This window comes from Triticum aestivum, chromosome 5D (genome assembly GCF_018294505.1).
Source record: "Triticum aestivum cultivar Chinese Spring chromosome 5D, IWGSC CS RefSeq v2.1, whole genome shotgun sequence".
NCBI lineage: Eukaryota > Viridiplantae > Streptophyta > Magnoliopsida > Poales > Poaceae > Triticum > Triticum aestivum.
The window spans coordinates 382,619,384-382,630,997 of NC_057808.1; the positions used below are offsets into that span (position 1 = coordinate 382,619,384).

The 11,614-nt window shown below is 47.2% G+C and overlaps 2 protein-coding genes across 2 annotated transcripts; one reads left to right on the top strand and one right to left on the bottom strand.

Moving 5' to 3' along the window:
* Window positions 1-3,124: 3,124 nt before the first annotated feature.
* On the top strand, window positions 3,125-9,309 carry LOC123121962 (uncharacterized). Its single transcript, XM_044542061.1, has 9 exons — window positions 3,125-3,421; window positions 3,601-5,968; window positions 6,091-6,392; window positions 6,469-6,627; window positions 6,730-6,909; window positions 6,989-7,183; window positions 7,390-7,488; window positions 7,931-8,569; window positions 8,673-9,309. The coding sequence occupies exons 2-9, from the start codon at window positions 3,631-3,633 to the stop codon at window positions 9,009-9,011; spliced, it is 4,251 nt and encodes a 1,416-aa protein (XP_044397996.1). The 5' UTR covers window positions 3,125-3,421; window positions 3,601-3,630; the 3' UTR covers window positions 9,012-9,309.
* A 689-nt stretch (window positions 9,310-9,998) lies between these two features.
* LOC123120683 (uncharacterized) lies at window positions 9,999-11,501 on the bottom strand. The gene is made up of 2 exons (XM_044540670.1): window positions 10,546-11,501; window positions 9,999-10,453 (listed from the first exon to the last, which is right to left on the bottom strand). The coding sequence occupies exons 1-2, from the start codon at window positions 10,949-10,951 to the stop codon at window positions 9,999-10,001; spliced, it is 861 nt and encodes a 286-aa protein (XP_044396605.1). The 5' UTR covers window positions 10,952-11,501.
* Window positions 11,502-11,614: the final 113 nt, after the last annotated feature.

Consider the following 11,614-nt stretch of genomic DNA (forward strand, 5'->3'; position numbering starts at 1 on the left):
AAACCTACAGTAGAGGATACTCGATAGGAGGAAGCATGTAGATCTACTACTATATAACTGCAACACTGCACAATGTTGGGAGTCGGGAATTTGAACTACCTCGCGGCGAGCGTTGAGCCATTAAAGAGTGAGGAAGGGTATGCGGAGAACAGATTGGTGTCGTCTCTTGTTGTGGGATCTGAAGTCTCATGCCGTTGTTTATAGAACCTCTCTCACGCGCTAGTTACCGTCACATGGGTGTGCGTGTCACACACGTGATCGTAAAAAACCCAACAATTAAAGTTTAAGATCACCAGACTTATGCAACACTCGGAATAGTAGAATTTTTTAGAATTCAATTCGTATATCCAAGAATGAAATGTTCCCGATCCATGCGATCACGGTCCTATATTTGGAAGAGTTTTGGTGTAGCCTTATTTGGGGAGGAAACAGATTGTCGGGGATAATTACGAAGCCTGGTTATGGATATCTCTTGAGAGATGTAGCTAGTGAAGCAATCTCGCTCTTTGGATCAACATACTTTGACGGTTGAGACCGGATAGATGTTTAGAACTAAATGCACTTGGTGGCAAACAAAGCAACGTGGATGCAGGATTGGAGATATGTATGGGTAAGATGGATTGGATTCTTCGCTCTTCGTGCTTTTAGAGGGGTGGTGGATGATAGGCCACTCTCATGGACGAGACGATTAGATGACATGTGGACCACTTCGATATTTCCATTATTTCGTCCACTATGTCATTATGTTTTCTTTTTTCTATTATCTTTCACCCCTGAATTCAATGTACACGTATTCCATGGATGTCGTGAGACGAAGATATCCCTTAGGTTTGTGTTATACAAAGTCGAGTCGAACACAAACACCTGGATGTAACATTATAATTTTTGCACCATGACTCAACTACCATATTATGCATGCATAACTAACATTGTTGTTTTCTGAAAATGCAATTTCTTAGATAACAAGTTTGAATTGCTTATACAACATACCATCTCACTATATCTGATAGCGCAAAAGAAAAAACCTTCTAAGAACATCGTTGTCTTCCAAATACTCAGAATGACACGTGTTGCAAACAGGCAAGGGGAGGGGGTGCAGGAAAAGAATAGGAGAAGCACGAGACCATGTGGTCGGCATGATGCCCTTTTAAATTCAAATTTGAGAGTAACCATTGGTTAGATTCGCGTGCTTAACTAGTGGTTATTGGTTTTTCGAAAGTATCTTCATTTGAGCAAGTGAGCGGTCATCTTATGAAAATGCGTTCGTTGTGGCTTGGAAGTCGAGCCATCTTACTCTATCGATAACAGAAAAGAGACCGTTCTACACACACCAGTAGGATCCAGAATACTCAGCACCATCATGGGCTCCGAAACTTCTTTTGTTGTATCTTGGATGATGTGCCATCGTACTCTATCGATACCGCCAAATGGACTCTTCTACACACTCCGTTGGGCTCCAAAATACTTAGGACCGACATGGGCTCCAAAGCAGGCCGAAAGAGGAAATGAGGGGAAGGCATGGAAACCGAGTAGAAGAAGCGCGCGACCACGTGGCAGGCATTGATGACTTTTCAAATTCAAATTAAAAAGTAACCGTTGATTAAATTCGTGCGCTTAACTTATGAAAATGCAACCATTTATAGTAAAAACTTTCCTGTGGCTTGGATGATGTATCATCTTACTATGTATGATAAAGTAAAAAACAACGACCTTCTAAGAACACTGTTGGACTCCGAAATCCCCAAAACCTACATGACCTGCTAACAAGCCGAAAGAGGAAATGATGGGAAGGCGCGGGAAAGGAGTTCGAGAAGCGCGGGACCACGTGGCGAACGTTGGTGAGTTTCCAAATTCAAATCAGGGGTAACCGTTGATTACATTCGCGCGCTTATCTAACGGTCATCCTTTTTTTATATTGCAATTTCTTCCGACCATATGCTAACGATCATCTTTTCAAAGGCTTTTATCATAGCTCTGGACGATGTATCATCTTACATTATTTGATACTTCAAAAGGGATGATCTTCTAAGAACACATCTATAGTCCAAATACCTAACACCGACACATGCTTCAGAAAAAGGCGAAAGAGGAAATGGGGGGAATGTGGGGGAAGGAATAGGGGGTGAGACAACGTGGCATGCATTTGTGACCCTTTAAAATTAAGAGTAACCGTTGATTGACTTCCCGCGGTTAACCAACAGTCGTCATTTTTTAAATGGACCATCTCTTAAAAAACTTTTATCATGGCATGGACATGTATGGTATTACTCTGCCTAATAATGCAAAAGAAAAGAACTCCTAAGAATACTGATGGAATCCGGAATACCTAGCATGGTAGCACCTGTACGGGCTATCAAACCAGCCGAACGAGGAAATGAGTGGACGTCGCGATAAATAATAGGAGAAGCACGGGGCTACATGGCGGGAGTTTGCCACCTTTTTCAAACTTAAGAGTAACCGTTGATTGGATTCGCGCGCTTAACCAACGGTCGTCGTTTTTCAAAATTTTGAAAATGACCATCTCTTCAAAAACCTTTTATCATAAACGGGACGCGTATCATCCTACTTCGGGATAACCCAAAAGGGATGATCTTCTAAGAATATCGATGGAGTCTCAAGTACCTAGCACCAAAAGAGGAAACGAGCGGAAAGCGCGGGAAAAGAGTATGAGAAGTGCGTAACCACGTGGCGGGCGTTTGCGGCCCCTCGAACTCAAGACCCACCGTCGATTGGATTCGCGCGCTTAACCAACGGTAGTCGAATCGTTTTTCAAAAATTCAAATTTCTTTTGATGAGCATAACCTAAAAGACCACCTCCTCACAAAACCCTACCACTCCTTGGATGGCACTGCCATCTTTGCTCTACCCTACTGTACAACATAATTATATACAAGTAGGCTCCTCGAAATACACCTAAGGATTTCACATTTATGCAGGGAGACCTCCCCGCAAGTTTACGAGGAGGACCCCGCAGAGCACACGGTATCGCGAGAGGAGGCCGTGTGAAGCCAGCGAGGCCAGAGTTTGTTTCCAACAAAACCAAAAAAAAGACCCGTAGGGGAGGCAGTTTGTTGGCGGATCGGGTCCATATCCGAACCACTTTTCGGCTGGCCGCAGGCAGCAGGCCGCACCACGCCTCCTCCTGCCTCCGTCTCTCACTACAAGTAGCCGCGGCCAGCGCCCGCAGGAAGAGAGAGATCTGAGCAGGAGAGTCGAGTCCTCGGAATAAATCACGCCAAAACCCAACCCAACAGAAACACACAGAACGGAGGCCGACGCCGCGAGAGAGGGACACAGATCCGTCTCGCCGACCGATCGCGCACGCGCCCGGATCGATCTCGCTCGTCCCGTCCCGCCGCGCCCGGAGCGGAGCGGGGTCGACGGCGGAGGAGAGGTGCTGCCCGGATCCGCGGCCTGAGTTGTAAGTGCCTCCCCTGCTTCGAGATCTTCTGCCTTTTGTTTTTGTCAATCTATCTGTGCGTGATGGGGCCTCGGTTTCGTGCCGGGTTTCGTTCGTCGTTGGCGGATTGCGTGTTTGATCTGTGATCCGGGCGAGGCGGGGGCTGACGGGGCGGCGTTGTTTCTGGCTCTGGCGTGCAGGATCGGGGCGTGATCCGCGGTTGTGCGGCAATGACGGCCGAGGGGACGGCGCGCGGCGGCGCCGGCGAGGCGCCCAAGGCGGAATTGGCGGCGGCCAAGGCGGTCTCCCCGACCGGGGAGGAGCGCGAGGGGGTGGGCGGCCCCTTCGTGATCGTCAACGGCGACTCCGACGGCCACTCGGACCCGGGCTCGGACACGGGCGCCGGGGCCGAGCCGGATTCCCGCCCGGAGGAGGAGGATCTGCCCCGGGCCAATGCAGCCCCGGCTGCTGACGCGGGCGGAGACCACCCCACCGCCGGTGGGGAATTGGCCGCTCCCGACGGCGCTGTCGGCCTTCCATCCTCCAACGGGCATGCTAGCCCCGCTCCGGTGGAGTCTGAGGCTGATGGCGTGGGCGAAGTAGAAGGTGAGGGAAGCCACAATTCTGAAGCTGGACCGAGGGACCAGGGCACTGCTGCCGCTGGAGAGCTTGATGGTCAAGATGCAGCAACAGAACTTAAGATTGACCATGCTGACGCTGGTGATGATTCTGCTCCACCTGCCGTGGAATCCGTGCTTAATGTCAAGGATGGAGAAAGTGAAAAAGGTGCTGCCACTGAGGTTGTTGCTCCTGAAGAACAGCAGGATGAAGAGAAGAATGCTCCAGCGGAGAGTGGTTCAGATAACCCCGCCACACATGCTGAGTCTGGTTCCATTGTCTTGGATTCTGAGGGCAGTGGCGAGCAGAGCAAAGGAGAAGAGATTGCTGCTGAGATCATGGAGCCAGGTACAGATGGATCAGGTATCTCGGGGGTGACTGAACAGCATGATGCTGACACAAGTGTGACTGCCACTGATCCTGTGATTCACGTTGATGAGGGCAAACATGAGCATGCTGCAGTCACAGAGCTGGTGGAGCAGGATGGGAGCAACGGGCATGACCATGTTGAGCAGATTGCTGATTCTGGCACATCTGCTCCTGAGATAGAAGCTGATGGGAGCAAAGGGCAGCAAGTAGAAGCACTGACGACTGAGCCTGAAGTATTGGATGGAGGCGATTGTGAAGCGGCTTCTAAGGGACCTTCAGAAGAGGAAGTTGTTGCAAACGGGCTTGGCTGTGCCAAGGACACTGCTGACACTTCTTTGGAGCTTGAGGGAGAGAGCGAAGTTGCCTATGGTGTGGTTGAAGTGGAGGACGTAGTAGGAAAGGATGGTGAGGGGGATTTGCATGATGGTCATATGGTTGTTGTCCCCTCATCTGACGAGGAAGCAAAACCTCCCGCAAAGGAGGGTACAAATGAGGCCATTCCTGCTGAAGTTGTGAAGGAGGGAATAAGCGAACAAATTGTGCAAGATAATGAATCCGTTGAGGATGATGTCTCTTCTGTCACACATCAGTCAGTAAATTCAGAAGCTCCAGTTGTTGAACCTAAGGGGGATCACATACTCCAGGTAGAAGATGCCGCAGGTGATGGAAACACTGCAGTTTCTGATGTGAAGGCTGTCATGTTGGAAATGAACACAGCAGATAGCGTTCAAACACCAGATATCAAGTGTGCATCTGAAGACAGGAGTGTACCATTGCATGCGAATTCGTCTGACCAAGTTGAGGAGGAGGTAAACAAAGAAGTGTCCCCTGAGGACGCACATTTAGCCCAGAATGAGCAGTTGGAATTACCTGGCACTGGTGCAGCTGCAGCTGATAAAAGTGACAATGCTGTGGTAGAGGCAGAACCAGGTAAAGAGATGGAGGTTGTTGAAGACGTTGCGTTGCATGCGGCTGCAGCATCTACTTTCCATAATGAGCCAAGGTCCATTGATTTCATTGATAACAATTACGTAAAACCGGATACTGAGTTGGAAAGTTGTGATCATGTACAAGCAGAGGAGTGTAATTCTGATGAAATATCTAGCACCGCTGTCGATGAAGTTATATCTGGTGTTTCCATGGATCATGGAACTGCTGTGACAGATGACGCTGAACTCAGATATGATACAGGAGGTGCATCTCTTAGCGAAACTGCTGTTGATCAAGGTGAAGCTGTCGCATTGACTGATAATAAAGCTTCTGTTGTAGATGAAGTTAAACCCTCTTCTGCCCCAGGAAGTGAATCTGGTGATGTTTCGCAAATAGGCGAATCACGTGATTTGGTTACAGATTGCCAATCTAATAATGACCAGCCGGACATTCTTGACGCATCAACTACGCGCGAAGAGCTAGTTTCTCTGACTGAATATCCTTGCCTGCCAGTTGTTTCATTGGAATCTGGAGTTAAGGCTCCTCATACGGACAAGGCGACCGCCACGTCAGATGAGACATCCAAAGATACTGAAAATATAAATGCATGCAATATATCTTCTACTGAGGTTGAAACCAAATCTTTGGAAGGTATGCATTATTTTTGTTTGGCTATACTATTAGTTTTTCAAATTTATATATTTTCTCCTTGAAGTTAGTGCTGAATATAGTTTGTGAAAGTACAAATGCTGACCCTAGTTATTGCATAACAGTAGTGGAACCTTCATCTGTTGACGGGGTAGTTCCAGTGGAACATGAGAATGATGATGAACATGCACACAAAGGCAAGGAGAAGATTGCTGAGGACTCCAGTGAGTCGCCTGTTGAACAGCCTGTTGATCTTGAGAGTGACAAGGGAAATATACAGCTCATGAGGCCACACAAGTTCTTCATCGTAAAGGTTCCTAAACTTGCGGGCGATGATGTCTGGGCAAAGGTACAAGATGCTCAAGTTCATCTGGATCGCCTGACTCAGGAAAGAGATGCAATTAATGCTCGCAAGAAAAAGCAAAAGGTAACAGGCCTCCAAATGTTCAAGTCCCCTTTTCCTTCATTAGCATGTTTCTGACTTTTGTATTTATATATTGCAGGCTGCCTTTGACGAGTATCGGGAAAAGTTAGAGGCAGCACGGAAAGAAGAGGGTGAAGCGAGAGCTGCACATGCTGGCAAGAGGAATGTTCTTGATGGTGTACGGTCAACTATTGGGAAGTTGAATCAAGCAACTTCAGTTGAAGAAATTGATGAGTTGGTAAGAATTCTGTGCTGGTGTATTGACCTTGTTACCATTTCTCATGTTATATTATTGCGATTTTTGATCTGCCATCTTATGTTCAAAATTCTGATGATTTAGATCGTGAGGAAACAGAGGACTATGGAACATGAAACAATTTCTTTGAAAGAAGAGAAGCTATTCATTAAAGAGATTAATGATCTGAAAGCCCAAAGGAAGCAAGCGTGCTCCAATATGGGCTCAGAGGCTGAAATGAGTGAAGCATTCCATCAAAAGGATCACATTCATGAGCAACATAAGGTATTTTCTTAAGCCACACCTTGTTCTTTTCAATTCATATTTCATTAATTTTTGTACTGACCTATGTTCTTTTCTCTAGACTTTGAAGAAGGAAGCAGATTTACTTTTCAAAAATCTGAAGTCCCTTGAGGAGAACAGAAAAAAGATTCAAAAATCTTTCGAGGATGAAAGAGCTGCTCTCAGAAAGTTAAATGATGACTTGTATGCTGCCAATGAACTACGTCAACAGGCCTACGAGAATTGGGTTGAGCTGAGAGGGGAACCGGGCAAGAAGGTGAGAAGCTTCTTGTAGGCTTGTAGTGTTCATTCTGTAGTGCAATATTTTAATGCTAAATAAACAAAGTCAACATGGCGTTATAGATTATTATTTAGGAGAAATACTACTGTGCTAGTGACTAATAATGCAGAGTCTATTCTGTAGTATTTCTGGTTAGCTTTGTAAGAAACTGAAAATCCTTGTCTATATCTTTGGCACGGCAGAACAAGTACTTCTTCATGTACAAGAAGGACCGCGATGCTGCGGGCAAGCTCTTATCAAGTGGTGACATTGATGGACTTCAGTCATATTGTAATAATCAGGTAAATCAGACAACCCCCTCTCTGTTATTATCTTAGTTATGCATTTGGTAGGATGGATATTTGGCCTTGGTTTTGATGTTTCAATTGCTTGAGCTGGTCAACTTACAAGCGCTTTTGAGCCAATTGGCCAACAGAACAGATACAATCCACTAGCATTTGCAATTTTTAATCTCTGTACAAAACATGGGTTGCAGTGTCAGTGCTATAATAATACATATTTGAATGTACTAGCCTACTAGTGTTATGATCTACCTTTGGCTGAGAAGTTCCTACAACTAAGTACTATGCTAATTCGTCATATTCATAGTCCCTCCTATGACTGATCAGTACTAAATTGTTATTAAACTATGACAGTTGTTTTTTCTTGATCCTCTCATATAATCTGATGATATTTTACTTTGATCAGTAATTCACTAATTTTTGAACGTTCTTCCTCTTTCAGGTTGAGGGTTTTATGGAGATGTGGAACAAAGATGATGACTTCCGCAGGCTGTACGTTGAAGCAAACCAGATTAGCACTCTGAGGAGATTAGGTACCCATGATGGAAGATCACTTGGTCCTGATGAGGAGCCTCCCGTCATTCCCAGTAACAATTACAGTAGAAGACCCAACAATCCATCTCAACTCACTGTTTCAAGCCCAAACGTTCCCATTACAACTAAAGAAGCAGCACCTGAAAAGTCTACTGCAGTTGTTGTCCCTGTAGAAGAGGATTCCTTTCCTGTTTTACCACCAACCCAGACCCATAAGCAGGCCAAACCAAAGGCAGCTGGTAGTGGTTCATCCCAGAAAGAAATAACCCCAGCTCCAGCTCCAGCTCCAGAGGTGGTAGATGTCAAACAGATTGAAAAGGAAAAGGCTCGTCTGGCGGAGGAGTTGGAGTTAGCAAGGAAGGCGGAGGAGTTGGCACGCAAGGAGGAGGAACTAAGAGCGCAGAGGGCTGCAGCTGAAAAGGAACGACTCCGCTTGGAGCAAATAGCGAAAGCTAAGGAAGCTGAGGAAAGAAAGAAAAAGAAGGCAGAGAAGGCTCAGGAAAGGGCGGAGTTCAAAGCGCGCAAGGAAGCTGAGATGAAGGAAAAGGTATGTTTCCACAATTTTCTGCCTTCATGTTAGAGCCTGATTTCTTCTTGTTACACTACTGCCCACACAACAAATTATTAATTCTCTTGCCAAACATCTGCAGAAGAAAGCAAAGAAGTCTAAAAAGGTTGGCACTACACCAGCAGACTTAGCAAGTGGCCAGACCAACTCTGCAGCTATACCTGCAGCAGACACTGAGAGCAACACACCCGAAAATGGCAAGGATCCTGAGGTTCCTCAACCACAACCCATAATCATAAAGAGGATCCCTAAACCAATTGTGAGGCAGCTGCAGCCCATGCCTGCTCCCCTGCGTAACAAGTTCAAAAGGAGAACGCGGCAGTACATCTTCATCGGAGTCGCAGTTGCCCTAGCTGTCGTCGCGTTGATCCTGGCCGGCAGAACCTTAGACCTCCCTGGTCTAAGTTCTATTCGCTTCTGAATTAGTTAGTACTACCCCCTATGGATGGCGAGGCGTTCTGCGCACATATTCTTGATCCACAGCCGTAGGGAGGTGGAGGTGTCTTCTGATACAGGCCGGCATAGTTGTTTTGCGGGAAACTTGGGTGCTCTGGCTAGACATGGCTTATTTTTTCTGTTTGAACCGTGGATGTTGTTTTACTGTACCTATTTACCTCATAGATCGTGTTGTGAGTGCATTGTGGTAGACTTATCAGATGGTGGCGACATATATTCGTTAAAGTGAACATATAATAATCTATATAGATTTATTTTGGACATATGTCTTGTGGCCTGGTGGTTATGGTTATCTGTTGTTATACCTCCGTGTTTTATATTACTGCATGTTATGGTTATCTGTGTTATACCTCTGTGTTTTATATTATTACTGCATCATGTTCAGTTGGTGTTCACTCACATTTTGCTGGAATCACATGCTCCTTGGTAGCCGGAGAAACCATCATGGAGATTGGAAATAAGGTGAGTTTCCCTTACTCCTTTATATAGAACCCTATTTGATTCAAAAAGATTTTCAGAGAACTTTTGGAGTATCAAAACCTTTAGCAATTTTTCTTATACATGTTTTTTGATTGGTAGGATTGATTCTTTTAAAAAGTTCCCTAGGCTTTGTTCGGTTACCCCGCAAGGGGATTGTGGTAGACTTATCCCTGCCAACCGAACAGGGCCAAAAGGTTCTTTTGCACTCAGTAGGGTATTTAGCATCTACTCAAACCTCTTCTTGGAAGAAAATCTTTTGTTTTTTCTCAAACTACATTTCATAGGCAATTTAGTATCCATTCAATCCTATAAGTTAGAAAAATAAGAGTATCCATTCAAACTTTTTAGAAAAGTTCTCTGTTTTTCCTCAAACAAACCAAAAGGCCCTGACATACATTTACGAGGTACACTTTTGCAAAGATAAACATCACTCGCCATCAGACACATACACATTATGGTTTAGCCTCTTGATTCATCTGAAGCTTCTGCCTCTGCTCCTGCCGATGTTCTCCACGAAGCCCTCCCCGATGCCCTCGATGAGGCCGCCGATGACGCTGAAGAGTGCGTTGATGGTGACCTTGGCCACGGCGACGAGCGGGTTGCTCTTCTCCGGCGGCACCACGCCGTGCTCGTACAGCCCGTTCACCATGTCCTTGGCGCACTTGGCGTGGAGGTAGTACCCGCACGGCATGCACTGGTAGACGCGCCCCGACCGCCGCCTCCGGCACACCTGGCACACGAAGCTCGTGGCCACGCCCGCGCCGGCGTCCGGCGCCAGCAGCAGCGGGTGGCCGTGCGCCGGCAGCTCCATCCGGCGCGTCATGGCCGCGCAGCACGGGTGCACGTCGAAGCTGCAGCACGCGCACCGGAACGAGAAGCCCTTCACCGGCTTGCCGCAGATGTCGCACTTGCACCGGAGGAACCCGCCTGATCAAAACGCATGCATCTTCATCGTGAGTAGAGGCGGCGTGCCTGCGTGTGTGCTCGGTGTGTGATGACTGATGAGTCGTCGCCATTACCTGGCTTCTCGAAGAAGAGGAGGTGCTGGTGCTTGGGGTGGAAGGGGTGGTCGTGGAGGGAGGGGGGAGCCATGGCGCAGAACTCGTGCAGCTGGAAGCCGCAGATCTGGCACATGAACCGCTTGCCGGCGCCGTACTCCTTGCAGCCCATGCAGAGGAACAGGTACGGGAAGTCGAACCGCGCCAGCCGGTGCTCCGGGTGGCTGAAATGCACCATCTCGCCGTCGCCGCCATCGCCGCCGTGCTCTGGCTCGTGCTGCTGCGGTTGGCTCTGGCTCGCCTCAGGGAGAGCGCCATCTTCCGCCGGCAGCTTGCCGCTGAGGTTTCTCGGGTTCATGGACACGCACCTGCTCATGCCGCTCCCTCCAGAGTACATGAATATTTTGGGCATTGTGCCTGAGGCCATATATGGAAGGCTCCTGAAAGCTTGAGCAGGAAGGCCTCCTCTCCATGGACCATGGCGTTGCTGTCACAGCAAAACTAATGGTTAATTCGGCCCATTCGTCCACAGCTAGCAGTGCTGCTGCTGTGCTGCAGGAGCAGCAGCCTTGTTACACGATGCGGTAAAGCCAGCCAGGTTCTGATGCTTGTGTGAGGGACAAGTCTTATCTCCTGTGATTGACTGACCGAGGAAGTTACAGCATCAAGAAATCTCGTTTTGCTTTCGCAGCATCTAGTTCCTGATCGGGGTTCAGAGTGCCAACCAGGCTATGTATGTGAGCTCAGAAACTACCGGTGGAGTAACCAGACGTGAAAAGATCTTCCTGTGCCTGACAACTCTGATGAACCAGACATGCACTTCTACCTCATTTCCTTTTCACAGACGTGAAGTTTGATATTTTCTGTTATTCATATTTTATTTCACTAAAGTATAAACGGAATGAAAACATGGAAATGGAAACAGAAATTCTTGGGACGGAAGCAGAATCGGAAATGAGAACGGAACCGAATGATGTTTTTTCCGATAAAACTCGTGGAAACAAAATTTCAATATCCTCAAATGCGGGAATTTCCGTCTATCTTCTTTCTGTTCTAGCCTGCCCAACCTATCTCCTTACTCTCGTGATTC

Bases quoted from the DNA above. Each gene is read 5' to 3' on its own strand.
- LOC123121962 (XM_044542061.1), top strand. From the start codon at position 3,631: ATGACGGCCGAGGGGACGGCGCGCGGCGGCGCCGGCGAGGCGCCCAAG. The intron at 6,628-6,729 runs GTAAGAATTCTG...CTGATGATTTAG, and splicing joins TTGAAGAAATTGATGAGTTG to ATCGTGAGGAAACAGAGGAC. The intron at 6,910-6,988 runs GTATTTTCTTAA...TCTTTTCTCTAG, and splicing joins ACATTCATGAGCAACATAAG to ACTTTGAAGAAGGAAGCAGA.
- LOC123120683 (XM_044540670.1), bottom strand. From the start codon at position 10,951: ATGGCCTCAGGCACAATGCCCAAAATATTCATGTACTCTGGAGGGAGC. The intron at 10,454-10,545 runs GTAATGGCGACG...CGTTTTGATCAG, and splicing joins CCTCTTCTTCGAGAAGCCAG to GCGGGTTCCTCCGGTGCAAG.